This window comes from Triticum aestivum, chromosome 5D, assembly GCF_018294505.1.
Source record: "Triticum aestivum cultivar Chinese Spring chromosome 5D, IWGSC CS RefSeq v2.1, whole genome shotgun sequence".
NCBI lineage: Eukaryota > Viridiplantae > Streptophyta > Magnoliopsida > Poales > Poaceae > Triticum > Triticum aestivum.
Window position 1 is genome coordinate 286,915,222 of NC_057808.1, and position 22,972 is coordinate 286,938,193.

Consider the following 22,972-nt stretch of genomic DNA (forward strand, 5'->3'; position numbering starts at 1 on the left):
CCAAAAACTTTGTGTGATGTGCTAGGTTTCTGTGAATTTGATGATTGTTCTTTAAATTTGCACCTTGCGGATTTCACCATTAAGAAACCTATGGGAAGGATTAATGATGTTATCATTGTTGCAAATAGGAATTCTGTGCCCGTAGATTTCATTGTTCTTGATATAGATTGCAATCCTACATGTTCTATTATTCTTGGTAGACCTTTCCATAGAACGATTGGTGCAATTATTGACATGAAAGAAGGAAATATTAGATTCCTATTTCCGTTAAGGAAAGGCATGGAACACGTTCCTAGAAAGAAAATTAAATTGCCTTATGAATCCATTATGAGAGCCACTTATGGATTGCATACCAAAGATGACAATACCTAGATCTATCCTTGTTTTTATGCCTAGCTAGGGGCGTTAAACGATAGCGCTTGTTGGGAGGCGACCCAATTTTATTTTTTGTTTTTGCTTTTTGTTCATGTTTAGTAATAAATAATTCATCTAGCCTCTGTTTAGATGTGGTTTTATGTTTTAATTAGTGTCTGTGCCAAGTAGAACCTTTGGGAAGACATGTGTGAAGTCTTTGCGATCTTGCTGCAAAAAACAGAAACTTTTGCGCTCATGAGATTAGCTGCCATTTTTTACTGGAGAGTGATTTTAGGTTGATTCTTTTTGAAGATGATTAATAGACAAATTACTCACGTCCACCAATTTATTTCAGAATTTTTGGAGTTACATTAGTATTCGAACATATCAGATTTCTACAGACTTTTCTGTTTTGACAGATTCTGTTTTTCGCGTGTTGTTTGCTTATTTTAATGAATCTATGAGTAGTATCTGGGGGTATGAACCATAAAGAAGTTGGAATACAGTAGGTTTAACACCAATATAAAAAAGAATGAGTTCATTACAGTACCTTAAAGTGGTGGTTTATTTTCTTATACTAACGGAGCTCATGAGATTTTCTGTTGAAGTTTTCTGTTGTGAAGTTTTCAAGTTTTTGGGTAAAAATTTGATGGATTTTGGAATAAGGAGTGGCAAGAGCCTAAGCTTGGTGATGCCCAAGGCACCCCAAGGTAAAATTCAAGGACAACCAAAAGCCAAAGCTTTGGGCATCCCCTATTTCGTCTTCGTCTATCGGTAACTTTACTTGAGGCTATATTTTTATTCACCACATGATATGTGTTTTGCTTGGAGCGTCTTGTATGATTTGAGTCTTTGATTTTTAGTTTGCCAAAATCATACTTTCTGTACACACCTTTTGGGAGAGACACGTATGAATCGGAATTTATTAGAATACTCTATGTGCTTCACTTATATCTTTTGAGCTAGATAATTTTGCTCTAGTGCTTCACTTATATCTTTTTAGAGCACGGTGGTGGTTTTATTTTATAGAAATTATTGATCTCTTATGCTTCACTTATATTATTTTGAGAGTCTTTTAGAACAGCATGGTAATTTGCTTTGGCTATAAAATTAGTCCTAATATGATGGACATCTTGAGGGTATAATAAAAACTTTCATATAAGTGCATTGAATACTATGAGAAGTTTGATGCTTGATGATTGTTTTGAGATATGAAGATGATGATATTAGAGTCATGCTAGTTGAGTAATTGTGAATTTGAGAAATACTTGTGTTGAGGTTTGCAAGTCCCGTAGCATGCACGTATGGTAACCATTGTGTAACAAATTTGAAGCATGAGGTGTTTCTTTGATTGTCTTCCTTATGAGTGGCGGTAGGGGACGAGCGATGGTCTTTTCCTACCAATCTATTCCCCTAGGAGCATGCGCGTAGTGCTTGGTTTTGATGACTTGTAGATTTTTGTAATAAGTATGTGAGTTCTTTATGACCAATGTTGAGTCCATGGATTATACGCACTCTCACCCTTCCACCATTGCTAGCCTCTCTAGTACCGCGCAACTTTCGCCGGTACCATAAACCCACCATTTACCTTCCTCAAAATAGCCACCATACCTACCTATTATGGCATTTCCATAGCCATTCCGAGATACATTGCCATGCAATTTTTCCACCGTTCCGTTTATTATGACACGCTTCATCATTGTCATATTGCCTTGCATGATCATGTAGTTGACATCGTATTTGTGGCAAAGCCACCATTCATATTTTTCATACATGTCACTCTTGATTCATTGCACATCCCGGTACATCACCGGAGGCACTCATATAGAGTCATATTTTGTTCTAAGTATCGAGTTGTAATCCTTGAGTTGTAAATAAATAGAAGTGTGATGATCATCATTATTAGAGCATTGTCCCGTGTGAGAAAAAAAAAGAAATGCCAAATAAAAAAAGAGAAGGCCCAAAAAAATAAGAGAAAAAAGAGAGAAGGAGCAATGTTACTATCCTTTTTCCACACTTGTGCTTCAAAGTAGCACCATGATCTTCATGATAGAGAGTCTCTTATTTTATCACTTTCATATACTAGTGGGAATTTTCGTTATAGAATTTGGCTTGTATATTCCAACAATGGGCTTCCTCAAAATGCCCTAGGTCCTCGTGAGCAAGCAAGTTGGATGCACACCCACTTAGTTTCTTTTGTTGAGCTTTCATACATTTATAGTTTTAGTGCATCTGTTGCATGGCAATCCCTACTCACTCACATTGATATCTATTGATGGGCATCTCCATAGCCCATTAATATGCCTAGTTGATGTGAGACCATCTTCCTCTTTTTTGTCTTCTCCACAACCACCATTCTATTCCACCTATAGTGCTATGTCCGTGGCTCACACTCATGTATTGCGTGAAAGTTGAAAAAGTTTGAGAATACTAAAGTATGAAACAATTGCTTGACTTGTCATCGGGGTTGTGCATGATTTGAACATTTTGTGTAAAGAAGACAGAGCATAGCCAAACTATATGATTTTGTACGGATGAACTTTCTTTGGCCATGTTATTTTGAGACGACATGATTACTTTGTTAGTATGCTTGAAGTATTATTATTTTCATATCAATATTAAACTTTTGTCTTGAATCTTTCGGATCTGAACATTCATGCCACAATAAAGAAAATTACATTGATAATTATGTTGGGTAGCATTCCACATCAAAAATTTTGCTTTTATCATTTACCTACTCGAGGACCAGCAGAAATTAAGCTTGGGGATGCTTGATACGTCTCCGACGTATCTATAATTTTTTATTGTTCCATGCTATTATATTATCTGTTTTGGATGTTTAATGGGCTTTAATATGCTCTTTTATATTATTTTTGGGACTAACCTATTAACCGGAGGCCCAGTGCCAGTTTCTGTTTTTTTGCCTGTTTTAGAGTTTCGCAGAAAAGGAATACCAAACGGAGTGCAAACGGAATGAAACCTTTGCGATGATCTTTCTTGGAATGAAAGCAATCCAGAAAACTTGGAGTGGAAGTCTGGAACTCCGCGAGGCGGCCACGAGGCAGGAGGGTGTGCCCCCACCCTCGTGGGCCCCTCGTAGCTCCACCGACGTACTTCTTTCGCCTATATATACTCTGATACCCTAGATTGATCAGAGAGAGCCACGAAACAACTTTTTCACCGCCGCAACCTTCTGTACCCATGAGATCCCAACTTGGGGCCTTTTCTGGCGATCTGCCGGAGGGGGAATCGATCACGGAGGGCTTCTACATCAACACTATATCCTCTCCGATGAAGCGTGAGTAGTTTACCAGAGACCTTCGGGTCCATAGTTATTAGCTAGATGGCTTCTTCTCTCTCTTTGATTCTCAATACAAAGTTCTCCTCGATGTTCTTGGAGATCTATTCAATGTAATACTCTTTGCGGTGTGTTTGCCGAGATCCGATGAATTGTGGATTTATGAACAAGATTATCTATGAATATTACTTGGTTCTTCTCTGAATTCTTATATGCATGATTTGATATCTTTGCAAGTCTCTTCGAATTATCGGTTTGCCTACTAGATTGATCTTTCTTACAATGGGAGAAGTGCTTAGCTTTGGGTTCAATCTTGCGGTGTCCTTTCCCAGTGACAGTAGGGACAACAAGGCACGTATTGTATTGTTGCCATCAAGGATAAAAAAGATGGGGTTTACATCATATTGCTTGAGTTTATCCCTCTACATCATGTCATCTTGCTTAATGCGTTACTCTGTTCTTATGAACTTAATACTCTAGATGCATGCTTGATAGCGGTCGATGTGTGGAGTAATAGTAGTAGATGCAGAATCGTTTCGGTCTACTTGACACGGACGTGATGCCTATATTCATGATCATTGCTTTAGATATTCTCATAACTATGCGCTTTTCTATCAATTGCTCGGCAGTAATTTGTTCACCCACCGTAATACATGCTATCTTGAGAGAAGACACTAGTGAAACCTATGGCCCCCGGGTCTATTTTACATCATATTAGTTTTACGTTAACTTGCCAATTTCTGTCGCTATTACATTTATTTTGCAATCTTTACTTTCCAATCTATACAACAAAAATACCAAAAATATTTACTTTACTATCTTTATTAGATCTCACTTTTGCGAGTGACCGTGAAGGGATTGACAACCCCTTTATCGCATTGGTTGCAAGGTTCTTGATTGTTTGTGCAGGTACTAGGTGACTTGTGCGTTGTCTCCTACTGGATTGATACCTTGGTTTTCAAAAACTGAGGAAAATACTTACACTACTTTCCTGCGTCACCCTTTACTCTTCAAGGCAAAACCAACGCATGCTCAAGAGGTAGCTGTAGGGGCTTTAATTTTCGCAATACATGCATCATCATCTGTTGCCTCTCCGACCTTTCACCTTTTCCTTGTGGATGCCGCGTAAATCAGCGGGGCGATGTCCTTTGGCTTGCGTTCTTGCACCCATGGCGAGTCCCAAAAAGGAGGGCGAGCTCCATTTCCCACGGTGATGTTTGTGAAGGAATAAAACACATCAATGTCGGATTCGTCGGAAGGGTTCTCCATTTCCACCCATAACTTGGAGGGGTCCTTCCATTCAAACCATGGCCAACGGAGCCTGAGAGCTCGAGAAAATTTCTCGAGGTTGAGGATACCGAGCCCACCAAGCTTGGTCGGCCGGCAAACTGCTTCCCAGTTGACTTTGCATTTGGCACCGGTACCTTGTCAGTTCCTGCCCATAAGAATGGACGCTCGATCCTGTTAAGGTTGTTGGAGACACTCGGTGGTATGACAAGTGAAGTGTAAGGGTACATTGGTTGGGAAGTAAGAACCAATTTGACAAGAGCTCCGCGACCCATGGTGGTAATGTTTTGTCCCAAGTTGTGAGCCTCGTGTGAATTTATGGAATGGAAAAATCACTCTCTTTAGTTGCCAAACCGATAGTGGGAGGCTCAAATGTCTGATGGGAAAGACGCATTATCTTTTATAAAATTGAAGAGTGCGCTCCATTGGTTAATGAGTTGATTTTCACAATATTAAAGGATGAGCTACTACGATTAGAACACACCAACAAAACGTTTTTGCTTGACTTCACCTTGAAAGCATTGTGTGCAAGTGTCACAGAAAATAACTATACGTATGCAAACATTGAGAAACTCTCTCACGGTCACGGATCAGTGAGGCACCCCTTACATCTGTTTAGACAACGGAAGAGAGGAACTCCCCAACTTCTGGATCTAAAGGGTGCAGCACATGTAGAGATGCAGTGCGGCGACCCACATAAGCCCGCAAAAGGTGAAATTAGTTCAAAACTAAGCCAAATCGCCACAGAAACTTAGAACTAACCTGATCTGTTTATACTACAGAGCGGGGCGGATCGGGCGCCGCCCTGCATCCCTAAGTACATGGATGGCAACCACTTATGTCGCAAAGTTGCGACCCAAGTCGCTGGAGCAACGAAACCATGCAAAGAAAGCCAGGACGGCTACACAAGACGTATCACTAACTTACTAGTAGAGAAGTCTACCGGTCCTAACTGCCTAGCATCCATGATAGTGATGAAGTAGCTGGTTGTGGATAACCAATTGGGTTTGAATTGTCAATTCTTCTTTAATTATGTCAAGAGAACTCCCTTTCTGGCCTTCATTATCCTGTTTACAAAAATTGCTGAGCTGACAGAAGACTAAAAATTGATTGGCAGTCAGATTCGGCTAACATAGGTATAAAAAAGTTGGATGGTTCTTTTCCAAATCTGTTAGGCTAGCTCTAAGTAGCACGAAACTCAGCTGCTCTCGGTGCCACCGGCCATATGTCTGGCAGTTGGCTGGTCGGGGTCCCGGCTACCTCCTCTTATAATTTTTGTCCGTACGTGCTGTCTATTTCGCTATGCCTGATGATTTAGTAGTACACTATTTATAAAGAGAGGTACTCACATAAATTTTTGGGAGGCTTGATCTTAGGGTGACTACATGTATTAAAATAACAACTCTAGCAAAGTCGTCATCTCGGACGTATCGCGTAATAACCGTCCATATGATGATCCCATCTAAAAAGAACACTCTAGTGAAGTCGCCATACGTCTCCATAATATATGGAACACGCTCCAAATCAAACGTGCAAGCCTTCATATTTAAGGTTGAGGGTCATCATATGTAGGGGCCTTCATCTGCAACTGTTCGCGTCTCTTCCCTTTGCGCGTAGCCTCGGTCAATGGTATTGCCATCCGTACGACTGCGCTTCCATCCCTACCAATGATGCAACCGCTTTTTCATCGAGAAGTGCACCAAATAGAATTTGTATCTTGGGCAACGTGTGAAACGGTGAACTAGCTGCACCCATCACTTACGAGCTGTTGGATGAAAAAGAAATGGATAATGGTTCAATTACAATATGAGCTTCTCTCACATTTACAAAACAAATTATGGAATGTCCCTAAATACACAAAATCCCCCCCCCCCCCCCCCCAAGCCCACCATCTCTCTCCCTTGCTCTCTCTGTAGCTGGTTATTCTCTAGTTTGAGGTTCAGATGAGATTCCATCGACATTTGAGTTATTGATTATGTTGCCTCTTCATTAGATGTCTTGCAATATTGCACAAAAGGCTATGCAAAAAGTAAAAACTAGAATTCCACTCAAGCAGAATCTTGTGCCATGCCGAAATATCGCCCACTAACGTTCACCGCCAACGTCGATGCAACGCTGAAGAAAGAGAGGAACCACCATCATATCTAGATGTGGAGTAGCACCTTCGCATACAAGGATGATATTCTGGCCGATGAACCGGTCCGCCACATATGACAAGATTGAGGCTTTGTGGTACGTCAGTCAGGGTTCTTCCCTAGGTCCGCTAGATCCCAGCCCCATCAACTTCATGTGACACGATAAATAGGTTGATCTTGATGAAGTGGGAGCTGTAAATATAAAATGCTCCATCATCCCACGTTATAGAACATGTCCCCCAAAAGAGCATATGGAAGACGGGCTCCTTGGAGCATGTTCCATATGTATAGATGTAAAAATAAATAAATAAAAATATACATATACATGTAGACTCCCTCGCAAAAATATGCATGTACACTACATACGTATGCATTTTTATAATAATATAGTTTCATACCAGCGTAAAAAAGACAATGCATATGTCCTTTTTTGTTATTGGGCCAAGATTTGTGTGTGTGTGTGTGTGTAGCTTGCAAAAATCAGTATATTTGAAGCGAAATTTTATAGATTCATATGAAAACGTACAAGTTTTCACGAAACTCTTTTGAAACTTCTAACTGTGGTTTCTGATTATTATTTTCAAAAAAAAGAAGGCTACAAGGAGCTCATCATCTACAACTTCACACTCATCGTCATGTCCCTGCCTTTTTCATTCAAAGGCCAATAAGAGCATCTCCAACAACACCCCTAAAATAAGAGTCCAAAATCGAGCTCCAACGACTGCCCTAAACGCAAAAATATGTGGTCCCATTTTAGGACTGCCCAAAAATCATCTCCAAGTAATGTATTTTTGGAACAGGTGTGATCGTGCCCAAACGCAAAATACAACACCCCGTGCACTCTAATTGCCACCGAAACTTCATGCGCACGCCCGCCCGCCTATGCCTCTCACGTGTTGACCGCCGCCACCGTTGCCATGGAACTCACCTTGGGCACGACTGTCGAGCAGACTGTCGCACCCGCCGCAAACTCAGATGAGGTCAGGCAAGCAGGGAGACGATGACATGGCCGTTGTCTGTGGCGTCCGGAGCGAAGTGTCGTTGGGGAGGCGGCTTGAGGAAGCATGGCTCCAAGGGGGATTGTCTAGCGGGTCGTAGACGCCGAGGAGGGAAGACGAAGGTGACGAGGATGACCAGGGTTGTAGGACGATGGAGAATCTAGCCGAAGCAACCGACGGTCCGAGGTAGAGGTCAAGGTCACGGGCGTCGCGGTTGAGGCCTCTCGGTCCAATTCATGTAGGAGAGAAGACCAGCGCGCCAAGGCCCAAGAGTAAGACATGGTGGATGGGCTCGGAGTGACCGTTGGCCACGTCGGTGTCGTTGAGAGCGGGACCTGCAACGGCCGTGGATTGGATTGCAATATGTATGCAATTATCATGCCCAATGTAGGGCAGCTGTTGGAGCAGTTTGGTGCCCTATTATAGGGTTGTTGTTGGAGTAAAAAAAATTAGGTGATGCAAAATCAACTTTTTGGTGCCCAATAACTACTTTTTGGTGCCCTATCATAGGGCTACTATTGGAGATGCTCTAAGTCGTCTGTGTAGTGCAGCTCATGCATACATTATTTCCTTTGCACTAGACAAGTTCTCTAGCTGACCATTAGGGCCATTCGCTCGCAGAATGGAAGAAACAAACTAAGAGCATATACAGTCGGGCGCCTCAAACCGGCTTCAAACATCCGGACTGAAGGCACCGTCACTTACAGGTCAAAAACACCCGACCCAGAGGGCTCCTCATATCGTCCATGAACGCTCGGGCTGACCAACACCCCTCAAATCCAGTCTAAATCTAGGGTGGATATGGGGAGGCCCGGGTGCGTCCGCCACGCTGGACTAGACAACCCGACCCCACCAGGAATTGTTCCAAATCCTCCCTCCGACCTAGCTGATTCCACTTGTTCCTCTCATGTCTTCTCCCGTCTCCGCATCGATCCTCTCCTTACTCCGCCGCCACCCTTGTTCCATCGCCGTTCTGAGCCCTCAGCGCCGCCCAGCACCACCACAACAGTCCTCCCATCCGTTCCCTTTGCCGTCGAAGTCGTCGTCGGCCCGGACGCCATCGCGGTACGTCTGACAACTCTCAGAGTGCACCTTGCCCTCTATGTGTTCGACACATTATCCGACCAGTTTTTGTGATCTATTCGTAACAAAAAGATGGAATCGGATGGTTCATTGGACGAGGAGTATGGACCGATAGAACTTGATGGAATCATTCAAAATGAGTTTTTCAATTTGCTAGATTTGAACAAAGAAGTCGAGATGATGATGCTCATGAGCATCCAATGGGAAATGGACCGGGAGATGGAGCACATTCTCAACTTCAAGGACTCGGTCAAAGGGAGAATAGTTCTGAACTGGAATAGGTCTCTTTCTAGAGCACGAGTGCTCTACAATGACTACTTTGCTCCTGACCCAACTTTCCCTAATGAACCATGGTTTCATCGTCGTTTCCGTATGCACAAACCATTGTTCTCATCCATTGTGGAGGGGTGGAGGCACACTATGACTACTTCAAGTTCACCAGGGATTGTTCCGGACAACTATCATTCTCTGCTAAGCAGAAATGCACGGCTGTTTTGAGGATGCTTGCACTTGGTACTGCTGCCGATGTCATTAAAGAGACGGTCCAGATACAGGAGAGCGCATGCCTAAAGACCACTATGAGGTTTGCCCGTGCCGTGGTGCAGGTATTTGGAGCAGAGTATCTAAGAGAACCAAATGCACAGGATACAGAAAAGTTGCTTGCTATTGGGGAGGCAAGAGGTTTTCCAGGTATGCTCGGTTTTATTGATTGCATGCATTGAAAATGAAAGAACTGCACCGGATGTTTGGGAGGTATGTACCAGTGTCACACAAAGAGACCACCATCATACTGAAACCAATGGCATCACTTGACTTATTGATTTGGCATGCTTTTTTTAGAACGCCTGGTTCTCACAACGACATCAATGTGCTTAAACGATCTTCCGTGTTTAGGAGACTTTGCAATGTGGAATCACCTCGTGCAACTACACTGTCAACGGCCGCGACTACAACATGGGGTACTACCTTGTCGATGGTATATATCCTCAGTGGGCGGCATTGTGACCATATCTTATCCCGAAGGTAACAAAGCCACAACAATGCAGGAAGCAACTAGGAAGGATGTGGAAAGGGCATTTGGAGTGCTTCAAACTCGAAGGGGAATTGTTCGTGGAGCTACACTAATGTGGGAATCAGAGACTTTGTGGCAACTGATGACATGTTGTGTCATTTTGCACAATATAATTGTCGAGAGCTATTTACGTGCATGATGGGCGTGCATGAATTTGCATGACTTTGAGGTTTTGAATTTGAGGTGTGCTGCATGCCAAATAAGGGGCCATCCGACACTGTCTGCGGACGCGTCTGCGGGCATAAGGGAGGGCTGGGATTTGGCAAGCCCGGCTATAGATGCTATAGCAACATGGATGAGTACTTACTCATTTTGCTTTTTTATAAGCTAAGACGGCAGCCATGAGTTTTCTTAATAAACACACAAAAAAGGTAGAGGTAGTAGTGCTAACAGCTCGGCTGGAATAGTGCAGACCAAGAAACAAAATTGTACTCCCTCCGTCTCAAAATAAGTGTCTCAATCTTAATACAACTTTATACTAGAGTTAGTACAGAGTTGAGACACTTATTCTGGGACGGAGGAAGTATTGTATTAGAGCGGTCGCGCTCTAGGTTTGTTTACCAACCCATATGAAATTAAGCAGCTTCTTTTGTCGAGAAACAAATTAAGCGGATTATTATTAACCATCTTCTAACCCAAAAAGCACATTAGGTGACATATTCCTGGATGGCTCAAACATGAAGCTACAAGTGTTACGCAGCTGCGGCTCTTGTTGGAAAAGAAAAGACATGTTAGTAGTCGTACATGACGATGGATGCCGATGATCTGTTGCACCATCCTGCCTGCCCATTCGGAGGAACGCAGGCACGCACGCGCTGGTGCGATGGGGCTTGGTGGAGGTCGTCGCTTTTTGCTCGCATTACGAGAAAGGTTGTCACATCCACTACCCTTTTCCTTGACAGGGCCCAACTCGGCTCTCGGGGTTTCAATTTGGTGCGATCGATGATACTGTCCCCTCGACCATTTCTCTTTTGAGAAGAAAAAAATGCCAGGCAGATCCCAGACGCCATGGCCCATGGGAACCAACCAGCAAAGACAGGTCAGTAGTCAAACCCTATCAGGATACACGATTCCCGCCAGATTCTGCTTAAACCTAAACAAGAGGAAGAGAAGACGCTGTTGTTGCCAGCGCAGTGCTCCAATACGTTCGACGACATGAAGAAAAGGGGAAAGGATGGATGGAACCTGCAAGCATCAGCGCACCACCTGGGTCGTCCGTACGAAGCTGTCTTGCTTTAACTAAACAAGGCATGATGATTATAATAGATAAAGATCAAAGCGCTAAAGGTGTATCGCTGGGTTCGAGACCAGTGGAATAAAATCTGCTGCATCTGACGCCCTGAGAACTTTTGACAAGCCGGAGGCTTTCAACAGCCAGCCCCAAGTCATGCTCTTTAGCAGACAGACAATGTGATAAGGCTGATGAACTCGAAGGCACAAATCTGATGGGATCACTTTTCTCACAGTATCATGGATAGGGCACATGAACAATTTAACAGATTCAGTATTCATGTTAACAAGGCAGTATGAATTCCATGTTTGGCATACGGAATGACGCTGCAAGGCAAGGAAACCAGTATTATGCGACACAGTTCTTCACCTCACCTCCCCAAAAAATGCACAGGATCCTTTGTCCGGCAGAGAAATGTAAGACGAGGAGTCCAAAATAGCATCACAGTACACTTTTGATCTTGGAAGGCATCAACAATCCATATCAACACAACAGGACACTTTCATCCCACTAGTCGGTTACTAAGCACAGGAAAAATTAGGTAAATCAAAGCAATGCAGCACACATCACAGGCTTAGGACTGGGAGTGAGCTTCAACACTGATAATACAAGCCATTTCAAAACAAGATCTGGAACTAAATAAAATTAGTGCAATATCCAGTTAAAGAGGTGCGAAACGGGCTAAAGGAAAAGCATACGGAAATTCTAGAGCTAGGGCTGTCACTTTAGACAAGGAGAAAAGGATGGATTCAGATAGCAACTAATAGCCCTCCATTGGTGCAACCAAAATGAGGTGCCGGTAAACCAAGATCCCAACAGCAGTTTCGGGCTATTTGGTGCGATGACGCCATATGATCCTTGCGCGCCAACATTCGCAATGACCTGCCACCAAAGGTAAATGAAACAGTGGCGATTGCTGCGAGTAAAATCATTTTTCACTTTATCAAAATGCTGAGAATGTAGAGGTTTAGAACATGGGGGTTAACATAATCTGGTATTCATATAGTATGAGCTCTTTTAGCACGATGCGACGAGAACCAGTCACCTGGTCAACTCTTCTACGTTTTACAAGTAATAAGTAAATGATTTCCTGCATAGCAGGCTCATTACTACAAGAAAGCATAGCTTTGCATGCTCAAGTTCTCAGCTACGACCATGCCTACAGTCAGACCTAAGTCATTTCCTATCCTTGGCCAAATGATCGACCCCTGATTATGAGGATAGTGCCTCTATTACCATGGACGTATATGACCACCATTGGTCGAATACAATGGTGTAACGCCTCGAAACGGGCAGTTATCACAATTACCTGTTAATATACACTTGAGTATCTGGCAAGGAAATGAGAGTAGTTAACTACGTGGGGTATTCTTGTCCACACGAGATAAGTTATGTGTCCCAAGAAAGGTGCAATGCAACAATCCAGACATCAAGGCGCAAGGAATCGATTCCTACCCCGAGTTGGCATGCACACCATCTTGAAGACAAGTGAAATCATTAAATTCATTTGTAAACTCTCACATTCTACACTTTCATAGTAAACACATTTCGTGTACAATCTTTCATTCACAGTAGTAAAGAGGCCCTGCATCCATCTGGTAGTTCTATCACACAGGCAATATCTGTTTTCTCGCATTGTGTACTAAACGAAGGGCTTATGAATCAGCACAATGTTTGCAAAATGTGTTGATAAAGACGCAAATTTTACTACTAGGATTACTATAATGTCTCACCAGATGTTAAGCTTCCGACCAAAACTACTCCATAAACATGAGTGAGTACATAAAGAAGCATCCATTGGCCACTGGAAATGCTCTGTGAACTTGTGTAACAAAAACATAATACACCTCGAGATCTCATAGATCCAATGGACCAAATGACATACTGCTTCTTGAGCAACTCAGTTTCCCTTGTTGCCTAACATGGCAGGTTCTGACTAAAATCCTTTCTAGTAGGTGAAACAGCATGGCCAGACTTCATAAGAGCAAACAGAGAGAAAAATTGATAAAGGCGATAGCCCTCAATAATAATTTAACTATAAGGGAACATTTTATAAATTTCACCGATAACCTAAATAAGAGTTTCAACTAGAGAATATACAAACCAGCCCAACTGGAAGCCTAAAATGCACTAGTATAAATAGGGTATTAATAGATTAATTATGTATTCTTAGTGGAAATGGTACAGAAAAGGTGAAAAGCATATATTTCTGGGAAACAGTTACCTTGGTTCTATTGCTGGCCACCTGGTTTTGATTGTTTATGTATCTGCTGAAGCAGTGTTGCTGCCAACTGCAATGTTGCTTGAAGGCGTTTTTGAGGATCTCCGTCAAGGTCTTCCTGAGCAGACAGCTGCTGGCCCATCTGCTGGGCAGAAGGAAGCAAAGTTTGCATTGACGCACCGCCTGAAGTAAGCTGCTGAAAGGGGGGAGGGCCTGCCGGAAGTGGGGGAACAAATGACCCCAAAGGCACGGAAGAATGAGCTGCACTCACGAAAACATGCATAGGTGGTAAATGCAAAGTCGTATGACAAGGGATAGGATCATTGGCTAGAAGCATAATGTGTGGGTTTGATGGTAGCGAACCTTGCATTGGCGGCGGATGGACCTGCAATTGCGATGGGACAGATGGTGGAACTGGTAACAGCGAGTTGTGGACAGGGATTGAACCTGAGCTATCTGGCATCACTGAAGCATGATTAGCGTTCTGTATGAATCGACCTGAGCTGTCTGGCATCACTGAAGCATGCTCACGTGGATTATAGTTCTGTATGAATCCTGATTGTCTGTTTGAGCTGCCTACTGGCAAGCCAGCTTCTACTCGTTGGTTTTGTTGTGCAAGAAGAGTAGCCAGCTGTGCAAGTTGCACCGGTGGGAGTGATACTGGGGCAGATGGAGTTTGTTGAGGTCTAACTGCCTGCTGCAATGGAGGTTGAGGTGGTTTCATGGAAGGTAAGGACATGTTTGACGCTTCACCTGGTGCATACCCTGATGGTGTGCCTTTTGGTACTCCCTGAGTAGCAAATGAGTATGGCTCTGATGTCCTATCATTTTGTGTATGCGAGACTGCACTTGCAGCCAAAGAATTGAAATTACCGGAACCTGGACTTGGGTCATTATTACTGGACCATCCTGAGGGCCACACATTTGGGGATTGCTGGTGCTGGCCTTGTGCCGTTTCCCTGCGGGAGTCTGGTGCTGGCATTTGTTGAGGTAACTGAGAGGCCAGATATGGAGAAGCATTCGCAAACTTGTAAGGTGGAATAAAATCTGTACTTGCAGGAGTGTAGACTCCAGTAGATGGCTGGAGATAATCTGGACCCTGAGGAACTGTCCTCGTATCTGGAGGGTTGAGTCTTCTCAAGGCATCTCGATCCTCATGACTACTCACATCAGTGTTCAGATAACTCGCAAAAGATGTAGGCATTTTCTCCGATGCTTCCTGTTGACGATTTGCAGAGGTCAGGTCTGGATTTGCCAGCTGAAACTTCAGAATGACTCCAGATATGCTCACTTTTCCTGGCACCCTAAGTACATGTTCAGAAAAGTCTGACGGTGGAACAAGAAACAAGGTGCTCCTTTCTCCAAGTTTACAAACTGCAGCACGCTGCTTATCACCAAGGTAGTTCATGAAATCATTATAAGCTGCCATGTCAGCATCATTTTCTGGGACAAAAAACACCACCCAACTGCTAGCAGCTTCATAGTAATGTTTAGAAAGCATCTCCAAGTTTGTCCTAGCAGTGCAGTCCAAAAGGTCAGGCCTGAAAAACAGGAAATCATCAGGTTGACTATCAGAAAAAAATTAGATTTGTGGTTGAATGAGATATACTGAAATATAGAAGAAGTTGAACAGAACAAATATCGAAGTGATCTACATACTCCCTCCATTCATTTATGTAAGGTGTAATATTTTCGGCGCGGTGACCAAGGCACGTAATTATGTAGAATTTGGTATGAATTTACCCTTGACTAATTGGATGGTTAGCAGCAGCTAAATCAATTAGGTGGGCCTGACCCAACGATTTGAGTGTGCATCCAGTTCTCCTGCTCGCCTTGCATTGGCCATGCACATGGCATATCTCTAAAATTTAGCAGCACAGATTTTTTTTACCTAACTAACTATTGGAAGGTTGACTCGCATGATTCTTTTTCCTAACTAATGGCTGGAGATTTTGTTTTCCTAACTACGATTCATGCGTGAGTTTGGCTTGTACGTGATTTTTTCTAGGGGAGAGCCTTGTATGGTGTGTGGTGGAGGGGTAAAAATGAAATTATAGAGAATTGGAAGAAATACACCTTACATTGTGGAATTTTAGCAAAAAGACAAATACACCTTATATAAAGGAATGGGGGGAGTATTAATGACCAAGGTTTTTGAGTCGCGACTTGGCGAGTCGCCGCGAGCCCTGCGGCTCGGCGTATAGTCGACGAAAGTCGCTGTATAGTCGCCATAAGTCGCTGTATAGTCGCGAGTCGCCCTGATTTTTGGAAAACGACTTGGCGATTAGTCGGCGACTATACAGCGACTAATCAGCGACTCAAAAACCATGTTAATGACTTGACTTAGAGAAATTAGATGTGAAGAGCAATTATATACTCCCTCCGTAAAGAAATATAAGCGCGTTTAGGTCACTAAGTAGCGATCTAAACGCTCTTATATTTCTTTACAGAGGGTATCTAAAGATAAATTAAATGTGAAGAGCAATTAAATAGTATCTAAGAGATCTTTCCTACTCCCTCCAGTCCTGTAAAGCTGTCATTTTGGACAAGGATAGTCAGATTCTTATTGACTTATTTATATTCAATACTTTAAAAATCATACATGGGAATTTGTCCCAAAAGGTACTTTCACAATATATAATTTTTTTGGATCTTATAAATATGTTAATAGATACTGGTATTAAAAGTTGTATTTTGGAGACAGTGCCAATGTCCATAACGGCATCTTTTAGAGGACCGAAGGGAGTACATACTACATAGTTTTCCGCATGAATGCAAACTTATATCTTTGTTAAGAAACAATTATGATGATGAGAAAATTCAATGGAAGAGATGTTGTGTTAAATACTGCACCTCAGAAAAAAGAAGGGCAAAAAAAAATTCCAAACTTACAGCATGAAGTTAAGGACCTTCCCGACAGGGAAGCACCGAGCTCGGCAGATTGGTGTGCCCCCCTTTGCTATTGTGCCATTCCAGCTCCACTCTTCTTTAGGAAGAGGTCCATGATGTTCAGGAGTTGATCTATCCACTTCCCTTGCATGCATAGCAAAACTATTTTGGGAACGCCACGGTTCATGGTTATCAATAGGTGGGTTTGGATTCCTTACAAGCTCAATGTAATTTCTACCATGCGCCAGGGGAGGTTCATAGGTTATGGGGTGTGCATCATCTACTCGCAGATCACGGAAGGGCCTCCTTGGGTAGCCAGAGTCAACATGCCCTCGATCAAATTCAGAGAATGGATATTCGGGAAGTTCAGCATCATGCAATTCACCAGTCCTCAGCTTCTTTGACAATGGGTATGAATGATCATCTGCATCCCAAGAATCTTCCAACGGGAAGGGTCTTCGAGGTCGCTCAAAAGGAATACTGTGCCATGGTGTTTCACCCCTAATGGTAGGGCTACTTCTGTGTTGTTCATATATGTCTTCAGACATCCTTTTCTCTGGACCCAACCCTCGCATCCTAAAAGGTTCAAAATTAGAAACATGACCAGACTCTATTTGAGGTCCGCGTCGAAGATAATTATCCCTGCTGAAGCCCACATCATCAGCATCTCTCAGTAACCTTTCAGGGCCAGCACGCAGTGATGACATGCGGAGATCTCTCGGAGGACTATCAAAACGCCTTGGCCTAGTAAAGGCCTCAAAATCTTGGTTTTCAAATACAGACCTAGACCGAACACTACGGTTTAAGTGGGGGGAATACGGGGCAACGGAGGAACATCTTCCAACTTCTGCTGCAACTCCTTCATTACGAGAAAAGCATATGCTTACTCTTGGGTTATTGAAAAGCCTCCCCTGAAGTGCTTCTTTTGCCCTGCATGCCGCTGTAATGGTAGTGTACTTAACAAATCCATAGGTGCGGCCTGGGAATGTTGTTATCTTGACAATCTCACCAAAAGGAGAGAAGGCTTCCCACAGAGCTGCCTCGTCTACCTTTAGACCAGCAGGAAAACCTATCCATAAAACCTCACTAGGTTCTGTAGACTTATTTCTTTTAGATTTATCAACTGATTTTTCAGGGCTTGATTGATGTTTTCTTCCATGTTCAACAAAATGTCTCTCATCAGAAGATTGTGCATGTCTGTCATCCACATAGCTACCTGATGACTTATCCTGTAAATTCAAATACTTCAGGTAACCTGTCACCACTAGATATACGGAACAGCATAATAAAGATAATGAGGGATACGGTGATACCAATAGAAGGCATTAAAGTAAGCAGACAGACAAAATCATAAGTTTAATTAGTCCTGATCATTAAGTGTGAAGTTAAACGAGATAGAACAAGCGGCCAGGTAGACTTCCCATGGCAATAAACACAACTCAACTGGCTATAATCATAACTTATATTAGTACCAAGAAATCTTAGAAATGGGTCTCTTGGCTCTTCTAGAGCACAACACAACTTCCTTAAATGGTGAGACTAAGAAATAACCTCAGTTGGGAAGCAAGTCCAATCAGATAACTTCCCAAGTACTCTGATGTAGACTGTGAGCCAATTTGCTATTTTCAGAAACAAAAACGTGCCCCTTAGCCCAAAGAGTGGCATGTTCACGAATGATTGGAAGCTATAGAGCTACTTAAGTCAGGCCAATGGGTAACAGTCATTCCCTCTGGAATGTAAGGATCAAAACCTTCTGCACCCCATGCTGATTTAGAGCTACTACTTTTCCAGTTAGTCAATAAGGATCAGACACCCATATCCACAATTATTTTCAGATATTATGAGTGAACTATAGAAATTCCAATGTGTTTGTGGCACGAGTTAGCGAAGACCCCAGGCACTCACATAACCACAATTATTTTCTGAGCGTTGCACATAATCCAAGATACTGTGGCTTAAATGTTGCACAAAAAGCACTGGACATTTGAATAGAAGAAGCTCCTGGCAAGCTGCAATGAAAGAAGTGGTCAAAGATGGTGTGTGTGTGTGTGTGTGTGACAGGCAGCAAGGAGATCTTGGTTTGTAACCAATTACACATGGTTTCATTAAACATTTTGCTAAAAACATTGGGCCATGCACACTTGCTTGTATAGCTGAGGTTTTCTGTAACTTGTGGTGCTATATTTGGTTTCTTTTGAATTTACTTTAATAATTTTGGAGAAGAAAAAAAAACGTTGCACAGCAATAGCAGTTCGTGATCTGGCAACCAATACAGCTTCCCTTCCGTCCAGCCACCATTATCCACAGTTCTCAACCTTTAGGTTTTGATTCCCCATTGGAACATATGAGAAACTTTGACATAATAGATAACTTAGTCATTCAGCCCTTCACTCTCCCCTCCCTCTCTCATGCCTAGTGTTTAGGCACAAAATAGGACATGGTTACAGAGTCATCAGCTGTGCATGGCTTTCTTATTGTATTTACCTGTCAACTATTTTTCAGTGTTTTTTGAATGTATGCATATACCTACAAAAAACCAGGGAACTGTACCCTATCAGTATCCCCATATCAGTATCTCATGTTAGTGCTTAGGTTGGCATTTTTATTCCTCCTGTAGATTAGCAGAAATTAGTGCACCTGCGGCCTATAACTTTCTTATTTCTTAATGCTATTTTTTAGTTCGAGACTCAAGCTCATTAATTTGGAGTCACTGTGATGAGTCATGACAAACGATCCTGCACTCCTTGTTCAGGCAAATAAATAACCAAATGGTAGTTCTTTGTTTCCTACAGGAACTGGGCAAGTCAAAACAGCTGGGGTGGTGAAGCTGGTGAGGTAGACCAGGATGATTTTGCAATGTTATTAATATGTCAACAGGTACTCATTTGTCTCCAAATAATTAAGCTAAGGAACTGTTTCACTATTGTGATTATAGCAGGATAACTGTGTTACCATGTCCTGGAAGTGATTATATCATCTTATGAATTGGGGCACAGTAATCAAAACATTATGTACAGATGGACATTCCAATCAGCCTCCCACATGTCTGTGATTATATCCAGCCTATTTGACGAGTTACAACGCTTACCGGCTGATTATACAGATACATTGGAGACAGAAGACCACCTGTTCTAGTCTAATCGGCCAAATTTTAGAACAGCACTTATCCATGAATAGTCAATGATGTAACTATCAGTATACGCCTGGTGGTAAGGCCAACTTTTTTCTTCTTCAACTGAAAAGATCTCTCATACAACATATCGTCATAGAAATGCAGGACCTATGCACATACTGCTATCGGATCAACAAGCTAGATTGGTCTGTCAAAAGCCGTACCTATGCCCATACTCTTTCTGATTATTTTGACCTTGTATTATCATAAAGACCATAAGCATGTACGTGAGGTTGTAGAAGAGATAGCTTGGAATACTGAATGCTGTCAAGCAACTACTTTGACCAAAATCGTAGCCTTCTGTTTTCCATTTGGAACAAAGCTGACCACATAAAGCATAACTATGGTGCTATAAACATATGTTACATCACTGTGAATATAACATAGAAATAACTTGTCATGGGCGCATGTCACTTTTGGATCATTGGTTTTTAACTAGGAATCCGTTGATGAAGCTACAAAAAACCAGGTCGAGGCAACCTCACATTGATGCTGAATGAGCTGGAGCTGACATACACTTCTATCATCTAGCTGAATCTTTTGGCCAGTATTGGGTGGAAACATGGATGGTATCTTTATGCCAAATAATGAAGATCATCACATTTAACTACCCAAGAAGCTTGATTGATTGATCAGCTTAGCAGTCTGTTCGGTTGCGGAAACTGTGCATCATATTTTATATGAATTATAAGAGAGATTGGGGGGGGGGGGGGGGGGAGTTCAGCCACAAAGACTTATTTTACGGAAAGCCAGGGAGTTACAAGAGATAAATATGTGTGTCTTGTTGATAGCACAAACAGAATAAAGAACACTTGAAACTGTCAGATAAATATGTGTGTCCTGTTCATAGCACAAACAGGCAAGTAAAGCTGCAAATGATGTCTTTGACATGGTTCACATTGCAATAACAGGTCCGAGTAAACTTAACAATGGTGTTGAGAAAGAGTATCGGGTACCCACTGCCAAGAGAATTTAGTGCGGACATGTCAATATATAAAATGATCTTGACATGTTGCACTTGCAGAAAACCTTCTCTGATGTTTCATATGCAATCGAACGTGCATCTTATTTTTGACAAAAAAAAAAGAAGGAATATTCAGTTCTCTCATGCAGCACTTTTTTTTTTCTGATGTTGCCTTACAATGTTTTTCATCTTTCGAAAATGTGCTACTGTCAACATATGGAACATCGGATCAACGTTCATGATCTTCAGATGAGAAGATTTCTCAAGCTAACATTGAACCTGATCTCCTAAAGATTGTCTTTTGGAGGTTTTATCGTGCCGTGCCCTAAATTGAAGCTAGATTATAACCAAATTGTCGAGCTGAGACATCAGGTAAGCTGTGATAATTGTTGATATATTCAACCTGAGGTGTGAACTATTTGTTTTCATAGTACACCTGACTGTAAAGCGTTGCTGATGCATAGACACGGTATGTGATCATTATTTGGTTAACAGAGCCTGGGGGTTCAAAGATCATCTTCGCAAGGAATCCAATTGATCCATGTGAAGTTTTGCATCATTCAAAAGAAGGAAGGGCCTTCTATTTTATTTATCATGCACATTATATATGTGAGCCTGTTTTTGTCTGGGTTTTTCCTCAGAGTAATCCTGTGCATCCTAAATTTTAACTACTCACACACAGTTTGTCTTGACTCTTGAGACTTGGTTATACTAATCCCAAAATTCATGATCGCACACAAGACAAGAAAAGCACACTGCACCAATGATGCGTTTGAAACAAAGTATATGTTGACCAACAATTCTGGAAAAGTGCGGCAAACCGTGATCGAGGCGGGAGGAAGTTCAACACTAACCCCCTTGGAAAACTCAATCCTAACGGGCGTTCCTTGGAGCCGGGCCCCCTGCAGTTCCCGGACCGCGGCGATGGCGTCCTGCTCCCGCATGAAGCTCACGAAGGCGAAGGTCCGGCCAGGGTCGCGGGTGATGCGCTCGATGTCGCCGCACCGGTGGAACAGCTGCGAAAGGTCCGAGGCGGTGACGCCGGGGGCCAGGCTGCCCACCCAGAGATGCCGAGACGGCGGCGCCACGCCCCACCCGGAGGAGCGCCGCGGCGTCGGCGGTGGATCATCGCGGCCGCCGAGACGGGGCGAGCCGTCGCCCCTCCCGCCGCTGAATCTCCCCCTGCCCCCGCCTCCGCGGCCTCGCCCCCGGCCCCTCCCCAGCTGCAAAGAAGTAACCCGTCGCAATTAGTCGGGGCAGACCGCGATTCCATCGATAGCAGCATCTACGAGACGAGCGTGAGAGGAAGTACCATTGGTTTTCTGGCGGCGGCGGAGAGGGTTTGCGCCGGCGTCGGCTGGAATGCTAGGGTTCCGGAGGGAGGGAGGGAGGGATGAGGCGGCCGATGCCCGATGGGCACTTCCTTGTATTTTCGCTTAATCCGAACTTTTCACTGCTTTATTACGGGCTGCTTGTTTCGCCTTAACCGTTACTGGATTTTGCTAGTCAGGGCAAAAACTAGGTGCACATACTGTGGTCGATAAAGCCATCATAGGGTCTTTTCTTGTTTCTGAAAAAAAAGGGTCTTTTCTTTTTGAAAAAACCTTCTACGCTGCTTATGCTCGCATTTTTCTGAAACTAGTAATAATGTACGTGCAATATACGTTTATATTAGGTAGGATATTAGTTGCACGTTATATAAGGTAAGATATATCTGTTGCACGTTGTTATTTAGTAAGATATCAATTACTTTTTACGCGGGAATGGTAGGATATTAATTACATGGCAGATTTCATGGATAGCGTTGAGTCAAAACGTGTTTATAACCAATAGCAGTGGTGGGTAATTAGAGCGTTAAACATGTTTGGTGCTCAACATTGGAGCGATTTGAACCGCTAGATAAAATGATTTGACGGTCGACATGGTTTGGATCTGCCCCTTTGGGTCTTTTTATATTGGTGTAGATTATTTCAGACTATAGGGCGATGTCCGTTCAGTGGGAGAAGACATTACCGCTGACTACGAATATATTTGTGGTGACTTCGTCAACTTTAAGATGATGTGACGGCTCAGTCTCTCGGAGGTGCTCATAGAGCAGGGAGCAGGGTGCGCGTCGTTCATAGAGATGAGTGTATGTGCGGTGGGTATGTACGAGCGTATGCATTTGTAATGGATTCAAAAAACATGTTGCAAATCAAACACATTATCCGTCCGCGGACACGGCTGCGGAAGTCGGTCACCAAGTGGGCATGCCCATGTTAGATGCCT

General features: G+C 42.9%; 1 protein-coding gene across 1 annotated transcript; it reads right to left on the minus strand.

The window, feature by feature from the left end:
* Nucleotides 1–11,894: 11,894 nt before the first annotated feature.
* On the minus strand, nt 11,895–22,157 carry LOC123121125 (flowering time control protein FPA). Its single transcript, XM_044541055.1, has 6 exons — nt 22,017–22,157; nt 21,559–21,927; nt 16,572–17,797; nt 14,043–15,220; nt 13,683–13,940; nt 11,895–12,340 (listed from the first exon to the last, which is right to left on the minus strand). Exons 1-5 carry the CDS (start codon nt 22,017–22,019, stop codon nt 13,690–13,692), a joined length of 3,027 nt encoding a protein of 1,008 aa, XP_044396990.1. The 5' UTR covers nt 22,020–22,157; the 3' UTR covers nt 11,895–12,340; nt 13,683–13,689.
* Between the last annotated feature and the right edge of the window lie 815 nt (nt 22,158–22,972).

Excerpts from the sequence above, each read along its gene's own strand:
- LOC123121125 (XM_044541055.1), bottom strand. Across the intron at positions 17,798-21,558 it reads GGATTGAGTTTTCCAAGGGG|GATAAGTCATCAGGTAGCTA; the intron begins GTTAGTGTTGAA and ends TTGAATTTACAG. Across the intron at positions 15,221-16,571 it reads AAGGTCCTTAACTTCATGCT|GCCTGACCTTTTGGACTGCA; the intron begins GTAAGTTTGGAA and ends CCTGTTTTTCAG.